Here is a 13,102-nt window from a genome sequence, read left to right as displayed (position 1 = left end):
GTATAACTGAGTCATACAGCTCCATATAGTATAGGAGAGGCTGGGAAAATAAAATAAAATAAAATAAAATGTTTGAAAATCGGGCCCTGACAGTAATTTTAAAACTTTATTTTATTAGTTTACTTTTTTATGTGGTGCTGATTTTTTTTTTTTCATGTGGTGATTAAACCCTGTGCCTCACACGTGCTAGGCAAGCACTCTACCACTTGAGCCACAACTCCAGCCCCATCCATTAGTAATTTTTGATCATGTTATATATCCTGCTGTTCTATAACTTGCTATTTTTCCTTATAGTTAATTTTGACATCTGCTTAAGTTTCTCTGTTCAAATGTATTCATTTTTAACTGCTATTTAAAAAAAACAAAAGACACAAACTGTAAACTATTTTTAATTTCAGTGCTATTTATTTATTTAGTGCAAGCCTAGTAAACTATCCAGTTGACTCTTTAGTATTTTGTTTATTACTTGACAGACACTGCATATGCAAAAAACAAACTAAATGGAAAATGGTATTACTTTGATGATAGCAACGTGTCCCTGGCCTCTGAGGACCAAATTGTGGTGAGTATGCTGACTGGATTGATTCTGTCTCTGGACTTAATGGATTAAAGTTGAGAAGAGTAGCTCTCAGGCTTGTTGGTTACCTAATCATTCTCATGTGACAGGGGGAGCTGGGTGTGGTAGAGTTGACCTGCCCTTTGTTTAGGATCCTTTCTAAAGGAAAAGCTCAACTTTCCTCAAGGCTCTATGCCATAGGGTACCCACCATTCCCCACTGGCCTGGCAGGAGCCAGCCTCAGGTAATAGTCCCTTCTTAGTCATCTCTGTATGGATATCCAGAGCAAGATGGTTGATCTTTGAGAGTGTTGAATAGTGAGAAATAACCTGGGACAATGGGTAATTTTACCAACCAGTGGATGGATTCTCCCCTCTTGTGTTTCAGACAAAAGCCGCTTATGTGCTGTTCTACCAGCGACGGGATGATGAGTGTTATAAGACACCTTCACTCATCAATTTTCCTGGTTCCTCTGATGGAGGGACCAGGCCAAGCAGCTCACAGCAAGGTTTGGGGGATGATGAGGCTTGCAGCATGGATACCAACTGATGCTGACTCAGCGACCCTGCCTCTCCACAGAACCCAGCATCCCCCAGGAGAATGTCTTTGGCACTTGGAAAACTGCTTGTGTTCAATTTAAAAAGCCAGATGAGGAAATTCCCTTCTTTTTTGAGCAGAAGACAAAAAAAGACCCTGTTTGCTTAGAAGGATTGTCAAGAGCCTGAATTATTTTTCTTTTTAAACAGGCGGTGAGATAAAGCCTGTGGAACTGAAAGTGGGAGGTGGGTGGGGGTGCACAATGGAGTATGTCTGATGGATTCCAAAGAATGGAGACAAACACACTGTAATTGAAGGGTGCAGCCATGAAGACCCACTTGCAGGGCTGCTGTGAGCTCCTGGATATCTGGTTCTGGTACCCATACTGGTCACCCCAGTAGTCTGGCCACAGTAAACCGAGCCTCAAGTAAACTTGATGTTGTCCATTTGTCCTTTGCTCTTCCCTGAGATGGGTTTATAATTTTCTAAAATTAGCACTGAAGCCCATTTGTTTCTCCTTTGAGTCGTTTTGGAATTTCCAGCTTTCCTTCTGATAATCAAATGAAAATACTTAGTATTGAGGTCTCTCAACCTCCTGTGGAACCTAGCAGTTATGTTTTGTCCCCCACTGTCTTTGATGAATTGAGACAGATTCTGTGTGGAACTTTTATCAGACACCCCTTAAAGAAGTCTATTCACAAAACTGCCGAGTACAGTATCCAGTTGTTTGTCCATGTTGACTTGAGAACAGAACCTTCATGGGAATTTGTTAAGCCTGGAAAAGGGCTCTCATTCAGTGGTTTGGGTAATGCATTTTCATAATAGGCCTTTCCAGACCTGGTTTTCTCCCTGACCCTTCTGGAAACCCCACAACTGGCCGCTTGCCCCCATTCTGGTGCCCTACATTATCCTGCCTCCCTCTGTGTACCAGGCCTTTGCTGCCCCTGCTGGCCACGAGGGTTTAAAGAACATTGTAGTCCGGGCTTTTTTGTCTGACCTTTAACCTAATCTGTGGGGGTTGGGACCGCTGTCTTTGGGCACGCGCGGTCCAGCGCGCGCAGTGACCGTTGAGGGCTGTGGTGTTTCCGCGCTGCTCGGTGAGGATAGGGCTGGAGCTTCTGAGTCCCATGGCCTGTTGGAGCAGGGGCAGGGCAAACGGGTGGGCTATGGTGGTATAGACTTGGGGGAGAAGTGGGGGAGGCTGGGGAAAGTGTGACAGGGAATGGTTTTTGGGGTGCGTCCCTCCCAAGAGCCATGGCAGGAGGGAGGCTGAGCTGGTGGGGGTCTTCCCACTCGGTCCTATAGCCTGGGATAACCTCAAGGAAGGTGTGGCAAGATCCCCTTTCAGGCTGATTGGCAGCCTCCTCTGTACCCTCATTCTCGTGTTACTCTGTGCATTTCCAATGTATTACATAATAAAGACATGGTCCCTTTTAGGGGAAATGTCTGAAAAACTAAGAAGATGCAGAAAGGAGCTGACCGCAGCCATTGACCGGGCCTTTGAAGGAGTCAGTCATTCCCAGGAGTGCACAGGCCTGCAGAGGCTAGAGCCAGGTGCCACATCGCTTTCCTTCTCCCTACCTATGCACAGGCTTCTCTGTAGAGGACACCCTCTGGCAGCCTGCTCCTCTACTGCCCTGTTTGCTGCTGCCCCTTGTGCTTCTGAGAATGAGAACCCTGCCTTTGTGCCATACCATGTCCCTGTTAATGCAAAACCACATGCTTTATGCCCCAAAAGAAAACCTCTGGCCAGCAAGGAAAATGTGTTGATGCACTCCTCCATTTTGGCACCTGAAAGACCGTTTTGGAGAGCTGCAGGAGATGGGGAAAACTGGAGAAAAGAAAGTTTAAGGTGATTCTGATTTGATAGTTTAATAACTACAATTAAGAAGATTCTTGTTTCTGAAAAAATTGTTGAAGATCCTAGAGTCAATTCATGCCTCCTCTTCGGATCTGCAGGACTGTTTGGGAAGCTCGCTCACAAATATTCTCTAGAATTTAGCCCAGAAAACAAGTTATATGTGTATGTGTTTGGGTTGAGGGCCTGGTTGTCAATTCTGGATGTTAAACCAGTCATGGAAACGACTTTGCAGTACTCAAAGGAGTAATGAATGTTAAAAATTTTTTTAAATGACCTCATTTTTTTTTTATGCTGCAGAAACAAAACTTTTTTTTTTAAAGAGAGAGAGAGAGAGAGAGAATTTTTTAATATTTATTTTTCACTTCTCAGTGGACACAACATCTTTGTTGGTATGTGGTGCTGAGGATCGAACCCGGGCTGCACGCATGCCAGGCGAGCGTGCTACTGCTTGAGCCACGTCCCCAGCCCAGAAACAAAAATCTTAATCCTAAATTTTTAAAATTCCATCTTGTGTTTGAACTTGGGGTACTGGAACCTTTGATACCTTCCTTTGTCTACGTTAGGGAGAAGTTGAATCAAAGGCTAGACCCTACTGGGCCCTACTTCCTAGTGTTGTCCTTGCTTCTGCTCCCCTACACTACCCTGAAGTCTTTGAACTGTCACCTGGTTAAGTCTCCCCTAGATCTCTCAAACTGCCTGGTCCCAAGCACCTTGACTTTGAGCAGGGCTAACCATATATGCTGGGTTCAGTGGCATAAACCTGTAATCCCAGCAGGTTGGGAGGCTGAGGCAAGAAAATTGTACAAATTCAAGGCCAGCCTGGAAAATTTAGCAAGATACTGTTTCAAAAAATTCAAAAGACTGGCAATGTTGCTCAGTGGTAGCACACCACTGGGATCAGTACCCAGTACTGAAAGGGTGGAAAAAAAGTCCTGCCATCTTGGCTGCCCAGTGGAATAAAAGCTAAAACTCCTCAAGTATTTATATTGATGTTCATAAGCATTAATGCAGACTGTGATGCTTGTGAGTCATTATGATAATGCTATTAGTCAATTTCTTCACTGATTAACAGACTGATTATTCTGTAATCACAGCATAAATGACAATTTAAGGTCAACAGTAATCTAACATTTTCCCCTCCAATATTTTCTTGAAAGAGGATCTAATTCCCCACCTTTTTCCCCCCTCCTGGGGCTACAGGAAAGATATGGAGAGAGATTTGAAAGTTGACTCAAACATGCCGCTCAACAATTCTAGCCAAGAAGTCACAAAGGATTTGCTGGATATGATTGGTGAGTACAGAGGGTTGGGCCATCGTCTTCTTGGGAGAATAGGTCCTTTATGCAGGCAGAGGGCCCATATGTCTTAGAGGGAGCTGGGTGATAAGAACTTTTCATTTTCCATATGTGGTGGATTTGTTCTACTCGCAATAGACTCTGCATAGAGCAGCAAATTAGTCAAACCCTGTTCCTTTCTTCACAGAACTGATAACCTAGTGAGGTCACACGTCAATCAGGTCATTTCATAAATGTCTAATTATTGAGTCCCCAAAGGCAAAGGATGCCAGCCTCCATGACTTGGTCCTTGAGCTTAGATCCGAAGTAAACAGGACATAGGCAAAGAGGAAGAGAGAGGGGCTGGGGATGTGGCTCAGTGCTAGAGCAGTTTCCTGGCACATGTAAGATACTGGGTTTGTCCCCATCACAACATAAAAATAAATAAATGAAAATAAAGGTACTGTGTCCATTTACAACTAAAAATTTAAAGAAGGAGGAGGAGGAAGAGAGAGGAGTCCAGCTGAGTAAAAAAAGATTTGATGCCAAAAGCTCTCCTATACTTCCCCCCACCCAGAGAGAGTCACTGTTAACATAATAGTATACAGTTTGTCAGACATGCTTTCTAACACTGGGTATTGAAACCAAGAGTACTTTACCACTGAGCTATGTCCCCGGTCCTTTTATTTTTTAATTTTGAGACAGGGTCTCTACATTGCCAAGGAAGGATCTTACTAAATTTCTGAGACTGATTTTGACCTTTGCCATACTTCTTCAACCTCTTGAGTTGCTGGGATTATAGACATGTGCCACTGTGCCTGGCTGTATGACTTTTTAAATGATTCATATTACACAGTGGACAAACAGTTCTAGTTAAGGGATGTATAGTCTCGAGTGCTGCTTGAAGCTGGTCTCCAGATTATGAAGGATGGGAGGGAAGCCTGACAGAGGGGTGGTACTCACCTTAGGCTATAAAACCTTGGCCAGCCTGTGACTTAGTGGACTGAGTCTCCTACAGTAGCCCCAGGAGATAACTGAAATCATCACTGCCTCTGCCCACCATCTCCTTGGCCCTCACCAGCAGCAGGCAGCATTTTGATTCCCCTGAAGACCTTTTTTGTTTCACACCATGTCTTCATCTGTATTAGGGAGTTCCCTGAGAGCCAAGACAAGTGTGTGCATTTCTATGTCTTTCCACTTAAAACTTAGGAACTGGCAGATAGTTGGGGATGGATAAACGTTTGTGTCTGAAAGGAATACACCAAGCCCACCTTACTTTGGCATTCAGTCTGGCAACCTGTCTGCCCTGGGGTAAGAATGCCCAGCTCTGCCCAATCTCTCACACTTGTGGTTTTTAACTGGTGCCTGAAATGTCTTTAGAAACCTCTCCTTGGAATTGTAAAGCTGAGTGTTCTTATCTTTAAGACCATACAAGCATCCGAACTATTGAAGAATTGGCTGGAAAACTAGAATTTGAAAATGAATTAAACCGTGTGTGTGGTCACTGCCAAGATTCACCCTTCAAGGAGGAAGCCTGGGCCCTGCTTGTGGATGAGAGCCCTCAGAAGTCTTCAGATGTAGACACTGGCAGCCTTAAGCAGGCTTTCGATGATCAGAATATTGTCGAGACTGTTCTGGATTTGGAAGAGGACTACAACTTGATGACCTCTTTTAAATACCAAATTGAGTAAGGAGAGTTGCTTTTAGCTTTGATTCTTTACAGTAGAGGCTGCCATCAAGTACTCTATGCAGAAGCATCCACAGTGATCATCAGGAGCTGCATTTTCAGAGGGCCGGCAGAAGCTGAATTACCACACCCTTTTTTTAACTTAAGTTGTGTCCCTTTTTGGGCTGAGAGCCCAGTTTTTGTATTCTGTTGCTTTGAGATATTTCATATTGTTATTTTTTTTTTTTACTCAGTGTTTTGAAAGTGTTTTGTTTTTGATTAATATTCAGTATACCTAGTCCTAAAGGTAGGTATGGGTTGCATCTCTGCTGCATCTCTTGGTATTCTTTATTTCCTGGGTCCTTGAAAAAGTATGGGAGCTATAACCAGAATGGGCTTTGTACAACCCCTGGTACCAGCCCACCCCTAGGCCAGCTCAGCCTATGCAGAAGAATCCGCAACAAGCTAGACCTTGGTGTGGATGCTCTGATCCCCTTACATATTTGGCTCCCCTTGCACACATAGCTCCCTGTTTCTTACATATGTCCCATGGCCTCTTCATGTCCCAAACTACCTGCTCAGTTCAGAGAGTAGCCTCTGCAGAGGTTTCTTTCTGGCGGCAGAGTTGCTGGCAGATTCCCTCCTAACAGGATGTTCCTATGAGGCCTCCCTACTATGTACCCCCACACAGACACCTGGGCCCCAGATGAGGGTAGGAGGAGAGGGATAGATACAGGATCTGTACCTACATCTCATCCATCCATCCCTCTGCAGGTCTGGCTACCATGGGTGGATTCCATGGCAGGGCAGTGAATGAAGGAGGGGCCAGGCTCCTGCACTCCGAGGTCAGCCTAACAGCAAAAGCATAGCAGGGCTGAACTCCGATGCCACCCCTAGAAAAAAAAGACATCACCAGAAACTATTTACACAAAATTTCAAAACCATGTCATCTTCTCAGGAAAACTAATAAACTGTTGGGCAAGTTTTTATATTTCTCAGAAACTGAGTCTCAGGGACATGCCTATCTTCCCAGCTAATAAGGGAAGATGGGACTGGGGAGGCTGGCACTGTGTTGAACAGATCAGAACTTGGGAAAAGGCTGGTGGCTGAGTAACTGCCCACTAAGTCAGCTTCTAGGCCAGTGACCCTGGAATAGGTCTAATTAGCAGACTATAGTCACATACTTTCACCACAAATCTGGTGATTCTTTGGGCTTGAAGGCAGAGATCACAGACACACTACCCACTCCTTAGTAGAGCTCAGCCCAGCACCTGACTGTGCCCTCAAAACTATGGTGCAGCTGGACTCTGGCCACTTTGTACTTTTGGCCTCCCTAGTGGGTGTTCATTTGTTGCCACCTACTTATGAGAAGAGGACAGGCTAGCTAACCAGAGGCTCTTCTTAGGCTACTTGCCACTCAGTGCCTACAGAAGGCAGCATTCTCAATAAGCACAGCCTGTGGAGTTGGAGGTCAGGTTCTTAGTGCTTACAGCATCCTTGGCTGCCCTTGCTTAGGTGAAGAATGAATGATCTGAATAGATGTCAGGCCATTTAATTTCATAAAAGCAGATCTCAAACCAGCACATATGAATACTCATAGAGGAGGAGGAGCTCAATTACCTTACCCTACCTCCTTACCCCCCTACCACCTCTTATGGTTGAGCTGGACTTAGTGACTTTATCCCAATATCTAAAGGAAAGAAAAATCGTAAAGGTACAGTGGGAAGCCTGAAGGCACCACCTTAACCAAGTGATTTAACATAAATGGTGTCATGTGGATGTTACACATACCCCAACAGGATGCCAAGAGTGCTTCACCTTATGGTATTCACCAAAACCTATATCCCCACCTAGTGCGTAACCATGAGACAAATGTCAGATAACTAAAATTGGAGGACATGCTACAGGATCCCCTTGGCCAGAACTCAAGTCAAGGTCATGGAAAACACTCAAAAACTCTCACAAATAAGTAGGTACTAAAGAGAGACAATGACTAAACAAAATGTGCAATTCTGGACTGCATCCTAGAACAGAAAGAGGACATTAATAGAAAAACTGATGAAATCCAAATAATGTCAAAACGTCAATTTCCTAGTTTTGACACACATACCACAGTTTTGTAAGATGTTAGCCCTGGTGAAAGGTATATATGAGCTCATATCTTTGTCAATTTTTATGTAAGTCTAAAATTATTGCAAATTTTTAAATGTTTTTAACAAAAAATTGCAATAGATGGAAGGTCTTTGAGAATATGTATGATCAAATATGAATATGTATGATATGTAATGAGGGGCAATAAGGAGTATAGTCTTTTTTGTATTTTCTAATTTATCTGTAACCTGTATCACCTCTGTAAAAAGAAATTAAAGCTTTTTGGTTTTGCTTTTTCATGGTCTAGGGATAAAACCTAGTCATACAAGCTAAGCTAGTGTTCTACCACTGAGCTCCATTCCCAGCCCTAAAGTTGTTTTTATTAAAATCAACTAGCCATGGGTATCCTCATCAATACCTGCCAGACCCAATCAGCCCAGTATCTAAGTACTGGGTAGAAAGTCATGGGGTCACAACAGGAGGCCTTGGCAACACTGTTGTAACAAGGGGGCTCCCTTCCCTGAGGGTGCTGGATCTTTAGGTTGGGTGCACTAGGATTCACAGAGTAATTTTTTGGGGGGGGGCGGGGGGAGTTACACCAGGGATTGAATTTGGGAGCACTCAACTGCTAAGCTACATCCCCAGCCTTATTTTGTATTTTATTTAAAGACAGGATCTCACTAACTCCTTGCCATTGCTGAGGCTAGCTAGCTTTGAACTCACCATCCTCCTGCCTCATCCTCCTGAGCCACTGGGATTACAGGTGTGTGCCACCGCACCCAGCTCACAAAGCAATTTCTTAGGAGCTCAATTAACTGATTCAGGTCTGATCCATCCCTAGGCAGGGCATTGCAGAGGAGGAAGTGGCTCCTGCTCATGGTGATCAAGATCTAACTATAGAAAACTGCAATGAGAAGATTTGAAAAATTTTTTCTGCCTAGGGTGGAGATTGTGGCCCTTGGATATGAGGACCCAACAAGGAGGGGGAGGAAGGAGGGTTCAGGCTCTCCCCTGGCCAGAAGACAGGTATACTTCTATTTTAAGAAAGGCTTTATATGAAAATTGCAGATTATCAAATAGGTAATTCATCCTAGGATCCCAGAACAAGGGACTTTTTCTCACTGTAGGAATAGCTATTGGGCCCAGCAGGTTGAAGCATGAGCCTCTGACATGCCAGTCTAGATTAGCACTTGGGCTCCTCATCTCCCTATTGTCATCACTCCTCCCATTGCATCCCTGGTTCTCTGATGTGCTCCAAGGAGACCTTCCTACATTTGTCATCCACATCAATATTATGGGCAGATGTGTGCTCAACTTCTCAGAACAGATATGGGGAGTTCTTCAGGAATTTAACTGGAGCAGAGATAGATGCCTAGAACATATAATTTAATAAAACTTCCTTAGGTTTTCAGGGAGCTAGGACCAAAGCATTCTCAGGGAGATATGATAGTTGACCTTGATCATGTCTGAGAAACTTTTAAATGTTTTACATTACTGGCTTCCCTCCCTGCAGTTCATCTTGGCAAGCCAAACAATCACTGAATTGTTTCCGTGGAAACACCAAACTGTAATTTGTATTACAAGAATCAAAATAGAAGCAAGGCAGATTGAAGAATAAATAGGAGCTTTGGAACCTGCAAACTGCAAGTTTAAATTACAGCACAAAGCATATGAGAATCTGGGCCCATCTAAGTCTATGAAGATCCCATGGCCACATCCCACCAGTATGTCAAAGTCACTATAAACCAACTTTATTATAAGCAGATTGATAAAATTCGTAATAAGTAAATACTTAAGGTAGGAGTTCGTCTGTAGAGGCTCCTAGAAAGGAAAAGCTGAAGGGCTGGAGGGGAAGGCTGAGGAAGAAATGACACAACAAGGAAAGAGGACAAGGAACAAGGACAGGAATAAGACAAGAATGAAGTCCAGTAGGGGCAGAGAGAGACAGTTGAGAGGTAGAAACTATAACCTTGACCTCATCCTATCCAAATGGCACATGGATCTGTTCTAGACTCAAAACTCTTGCCAGGTAAGCACCAGGACATTTTAGCATGCCTTTTTCTGTATGCTAGAGAGACAGCACCACTGGGCACTGGAACCTATATTCTCATCTCCGAGTCTCAGGATTCCTCTTGCTCTGCCTCCTACTCCCCTCAGTTGGAGAATGGCCAACCTGCCCTGGCTTGGTGGCATTCTCCTGGACCCTTTCAATCCCAGAGAAGATTCCAAAGGGGTCAGGAGAGCAGACAGTATGGGGGCCTATCCTTTATCTTTGTACCCTGGAATAAACCAATAGAACAGCAACACCATCCTGCTGCCAGTGGACTTGTGAGCCGCTAACATTCCAGAAAGACTGATGAAGAGGATTTGCAAAAGGGGCCTAACTCGGGTCAATCTCACCTGAAATGGCTAGGCACCTGTCTGTTGTCAGAATGATACTGCTCTGAGTTACAAGATGCTTAATATGGTAGCAAAAAACAATGAAAGAGTCATGCAAAGAAAGGGATGCTTGGGAAGCCAGTGCACCTGATCATAGATAATTATTGAAAAGGCTGTGTTGTGTCATCCTGAGACCATTTCAGGTTCTGGCAGTTTGCTTTCTCCTTGGAATTGGTGGGAGAACATTAATATTTAGGTTCTAGCTAAATATTTACAGAAGGAACAAAATTTTACTCAGGAAATCTGACAATGGATCCCAACCCTAGTGTGGAAGGACTCTGTCCTAGGCTGTCTGGAAAATGCCTGATTTGATCAAGAATTTTGGCCTAAGGCCTTGTATAAAGAAATTTCAAAACTACCCAAACTTCGTAGGACTCAGTTCACTAATATTTTTGAGGGCAGGGAAGCCATTGTGTTCTGGATATTTGGGTGAGAGAAGTTATGAGGAGACAGAAATGGACATTTTGCAGAAGATCCCTCATCAGGAGCCCTTTAGAAGCTTCCAGAAGCAAACAAGAAACGCTGGGCCTGGTGGTACATGCCTGTAATCCCAGCAACTAGGGAGGCTGAGGCAGAGGATCATGAGTTCAAACAGCCTCAGAAACTTAGCAAGGCCCTAAGCAAATCAATAAGAGCTGGGGATGTGCCTCAATGGTCAAGTGCCCCTGAGTTCAATCCCTGGCACCAAAAACAGACAAAAACACAGAAAAGGGAAACTGCAAACAAATGCTATAGAAAGGCTGTACTTTTCAAGGAACTGTTTGCATAAGTACTTATTAAGTGTGTACTAGTGTCAGGCACTCTCCTGAATACTGGGGACACAGCAGGGACAGGGAAGATACTGCTCTTTTGGAGTTAATATTCTTGTGCAAGGCAAATGAAACACAAATACACAAATTAACACATAATTTCAGATGGCACACTGAGACAAAACAGTGTAATGGGAGGTGAGGAGGGAGGTCATGAACAGCTTTTCTGTAGATGACATTTAAATTGATCCTGGAATGTCAATCAGGTGCTGCAGTTAGCTTCATTTTCATTCTTGGTTGTACATGCAGTTGTAACAGAGGGAGGAGCCTGTGGGAAGCTCTCAGGCTCTGGCCTATAGACCACCCACCTACCACCTCCACCTATGTAGCTAGAAGCATATGAAGAGCCAAAAACGATGCATGCTCCAGGGACATGCCTGGGCTGTGTCACGCTCACCAAGTCTGGCAGGAATCACAGAAGTTAAGAAGAAAAAAAGGCCTTAGGAATAAAATTAAGAAACAGAATATCCTTTCCTGATGATCAGCAAAGACAAACAGTGTAATTTTAATTAACCTAGCTTTGTTAGGATATAAGTTTATTGCTCATCCTACAAAAACACCTAACTTGTGGAACACTGAATCACTCCAAACTTTGACTTCATTACACCAAGTGAAATACTTCTGAAGAAATACAGAGTATCATAACTCATAGCAGAATCAAAGAACAGAGTATCCTTCTTTGGCATTCTCAAGTTAGACCCTTCAAGAAGGCCACTGTTGCTGGGCATGGTGACAGAGGCCTGTAATCCCAGCTACTGCAGAGACTAAGGCAGGATTGCAAATTTGAAGGCCAGTTTTGGCAATTTAGCAAGACAGTCTAAAAAAATACAAAAGGCTGAGGATGTAGCTCAGTAGTAGAGAACACCTGGGTCCAATTTGCAGTACTGGGTGGGGGCAGAAGGACCACAGTCAAAAATACTGATGGTGTTCTCTCATTAGGGTCTCAACTTTGAATTAAAATGACTATATATTAAACTGTTCAATTTAGAGTATAGGGCCCTCTTAACACTAAATAGGCACCTGTAGTCACTCTGGGAATTGATGAAACTTGGTGTGGCTGGACTTCTTCCTCCCATACTTTCTTTGCACTACAATGAAAATCATCAGGGGAGGCAATGGAATCCACAGAGGGCGGGTGAGTAGACAGCCAATGTAGCCCACAAGAAGAGGATGCCAGGGCAGCTTGAGGCAGAACCCATACCTGAACTTCTTGGTCTCAGAAAATTACTGTGATTGACCATGGGTCCCAGTACAGACCACAGGAGGCCCTTGGTCTGAAAATGAGAGTGAGAACAGCTTAGGCTGGTGTCTGACACCCATGCCAAGGGTGTCTGTCACAGGCAAATTCAACTCCTCCAAATTTTTATGGGACACACCTCCCTGAAAATAAAGAATAAAAAATCAAGAATGACTGCTTTCTGAAACAGTCTTTTGGCAACTCAGTCTGCAACCTCGTGGCCCTGGTGTCACTGAGTTAGGGTTAGGGTTTAAGGTGTCATTTACACTGAGGCCACTGAGTTGTATTGGAAATGGACAAATCCTTGAAATTTTTCATCCCATGAGGATTTTCACTTTCTTAGAAAATAGGATAAAAAACCAGTTTGAATGGGGTGTTGTTTATTCAAATCATTTATGAGAGCGAATAAATAAAAATATGGTATCTTGTCAATTTGTTTTCTTAAGTTTTAGAAAAAATTGAACTGGGGGGGTCAGTTCAATAAACTTAATGAAAAAAATACATACTTTTTAAAGGGTTTTTTTTATTACAAAAGAAACACGGAAGAAAATCTTATGTATGTGGCTTAGAACTATAGTGCTCTGAACAGTAGTTTTGTGCATATTACCTCTCTTTCATTGGCAGCCTTAATA

The 13,102-nt window shown here is 43.5% G+C and overlaps 2 protein-coding genes across 4 annotated transcripts in view; both read left to right on the top strand.

Moving 5' to 3' along the window:
• Usp4 (ubiquitin specific peptidase 4) overlaps positions 1-1,542 on the top strand; it is a 49,453-nt gene extending 47,911 nt beyond the window's left edge. For all 3 annotated transcript variants that reach the window (XM_026383743.2, XM_026383741.2, XM_026383745.2), the window contains 2 exons: positions 474-562; positions 944-1,542. In XM_026383743.2, coding sequence (XP_026239528.2) covers positions 474-562; positions 944-1,105 — 251 coding nt within the window. In that variant the 3' untranslated portion in view covers positions 1,106-1,542. The remainder of the gene's footprint in view (positions 1-473; positions 563-943) is intronic.
• Positions 1,543-1,639: 97 nt separating this feature from the next.
• On the top strand, positions 1,640-8,227 carry C2H3orf62 (chromosome 2 C3orf62 homolog). The gene is made up of 4 exons (XM_077795246.1): positions 1,640-1,898; positions 2,531-2,945; positions 4,155-4,246; positions 5,654-8,227. The coding sequence occupies exons 1-4, from the start codon at positions 1,655-1,657 to the stop codon at positions 5,917-5,919; spliced, it is 1,017 nt and encodes a 338-aa protein (XP_077651372.1). The 5' UTR covers positions 1,640-1,654; the 3' UTR covers positions 5,920-8,227.
• The last annotated feature ends 4,875 nt before the right edge of the window (positions 8,228-13,102 follow it).

Source organism: Urocitellus parryii, chromosome 2 (genome assembly GCF_045843805.1).
Source record: "Urocitellus parryii isolate mUroPar1 chromosome 2, mUroPar1.hap1, whole genome shotgun sequence".
Taxonomy (NCBI): Eukaryota; Metazoa; Chordata; class Mammalia; order Rodentia; family Sciuridae; genus Urocitellus; species Urocitellus parryii.
This window is presented reverse-complemented; position numbering and strand designations above follow the sequence as displayed.

Coding starts and splice junctions, on each gene's coding strand:
- C2H3orf62 (XM_077795246.1), top strand. CDS start 1,655: ATGAAAATACTTAGTATTGAGGTCTCTCAACCTCCTGTGGAACCTAGC. Junction 2,946..4,154: donor TGGAGAAAAGAAAGTTTAAG/GTGATTCTGATT, acceptor CTGGGGCTACAG/GAAAGATATGGAGAGAGATT. Junction 4,247..5,653: donor GGATTTGCTGGATATGATTG/GTGAGTACAGAG, acceptor CTTATCTTTAAG/ACCATACAAGCATCCGAACT.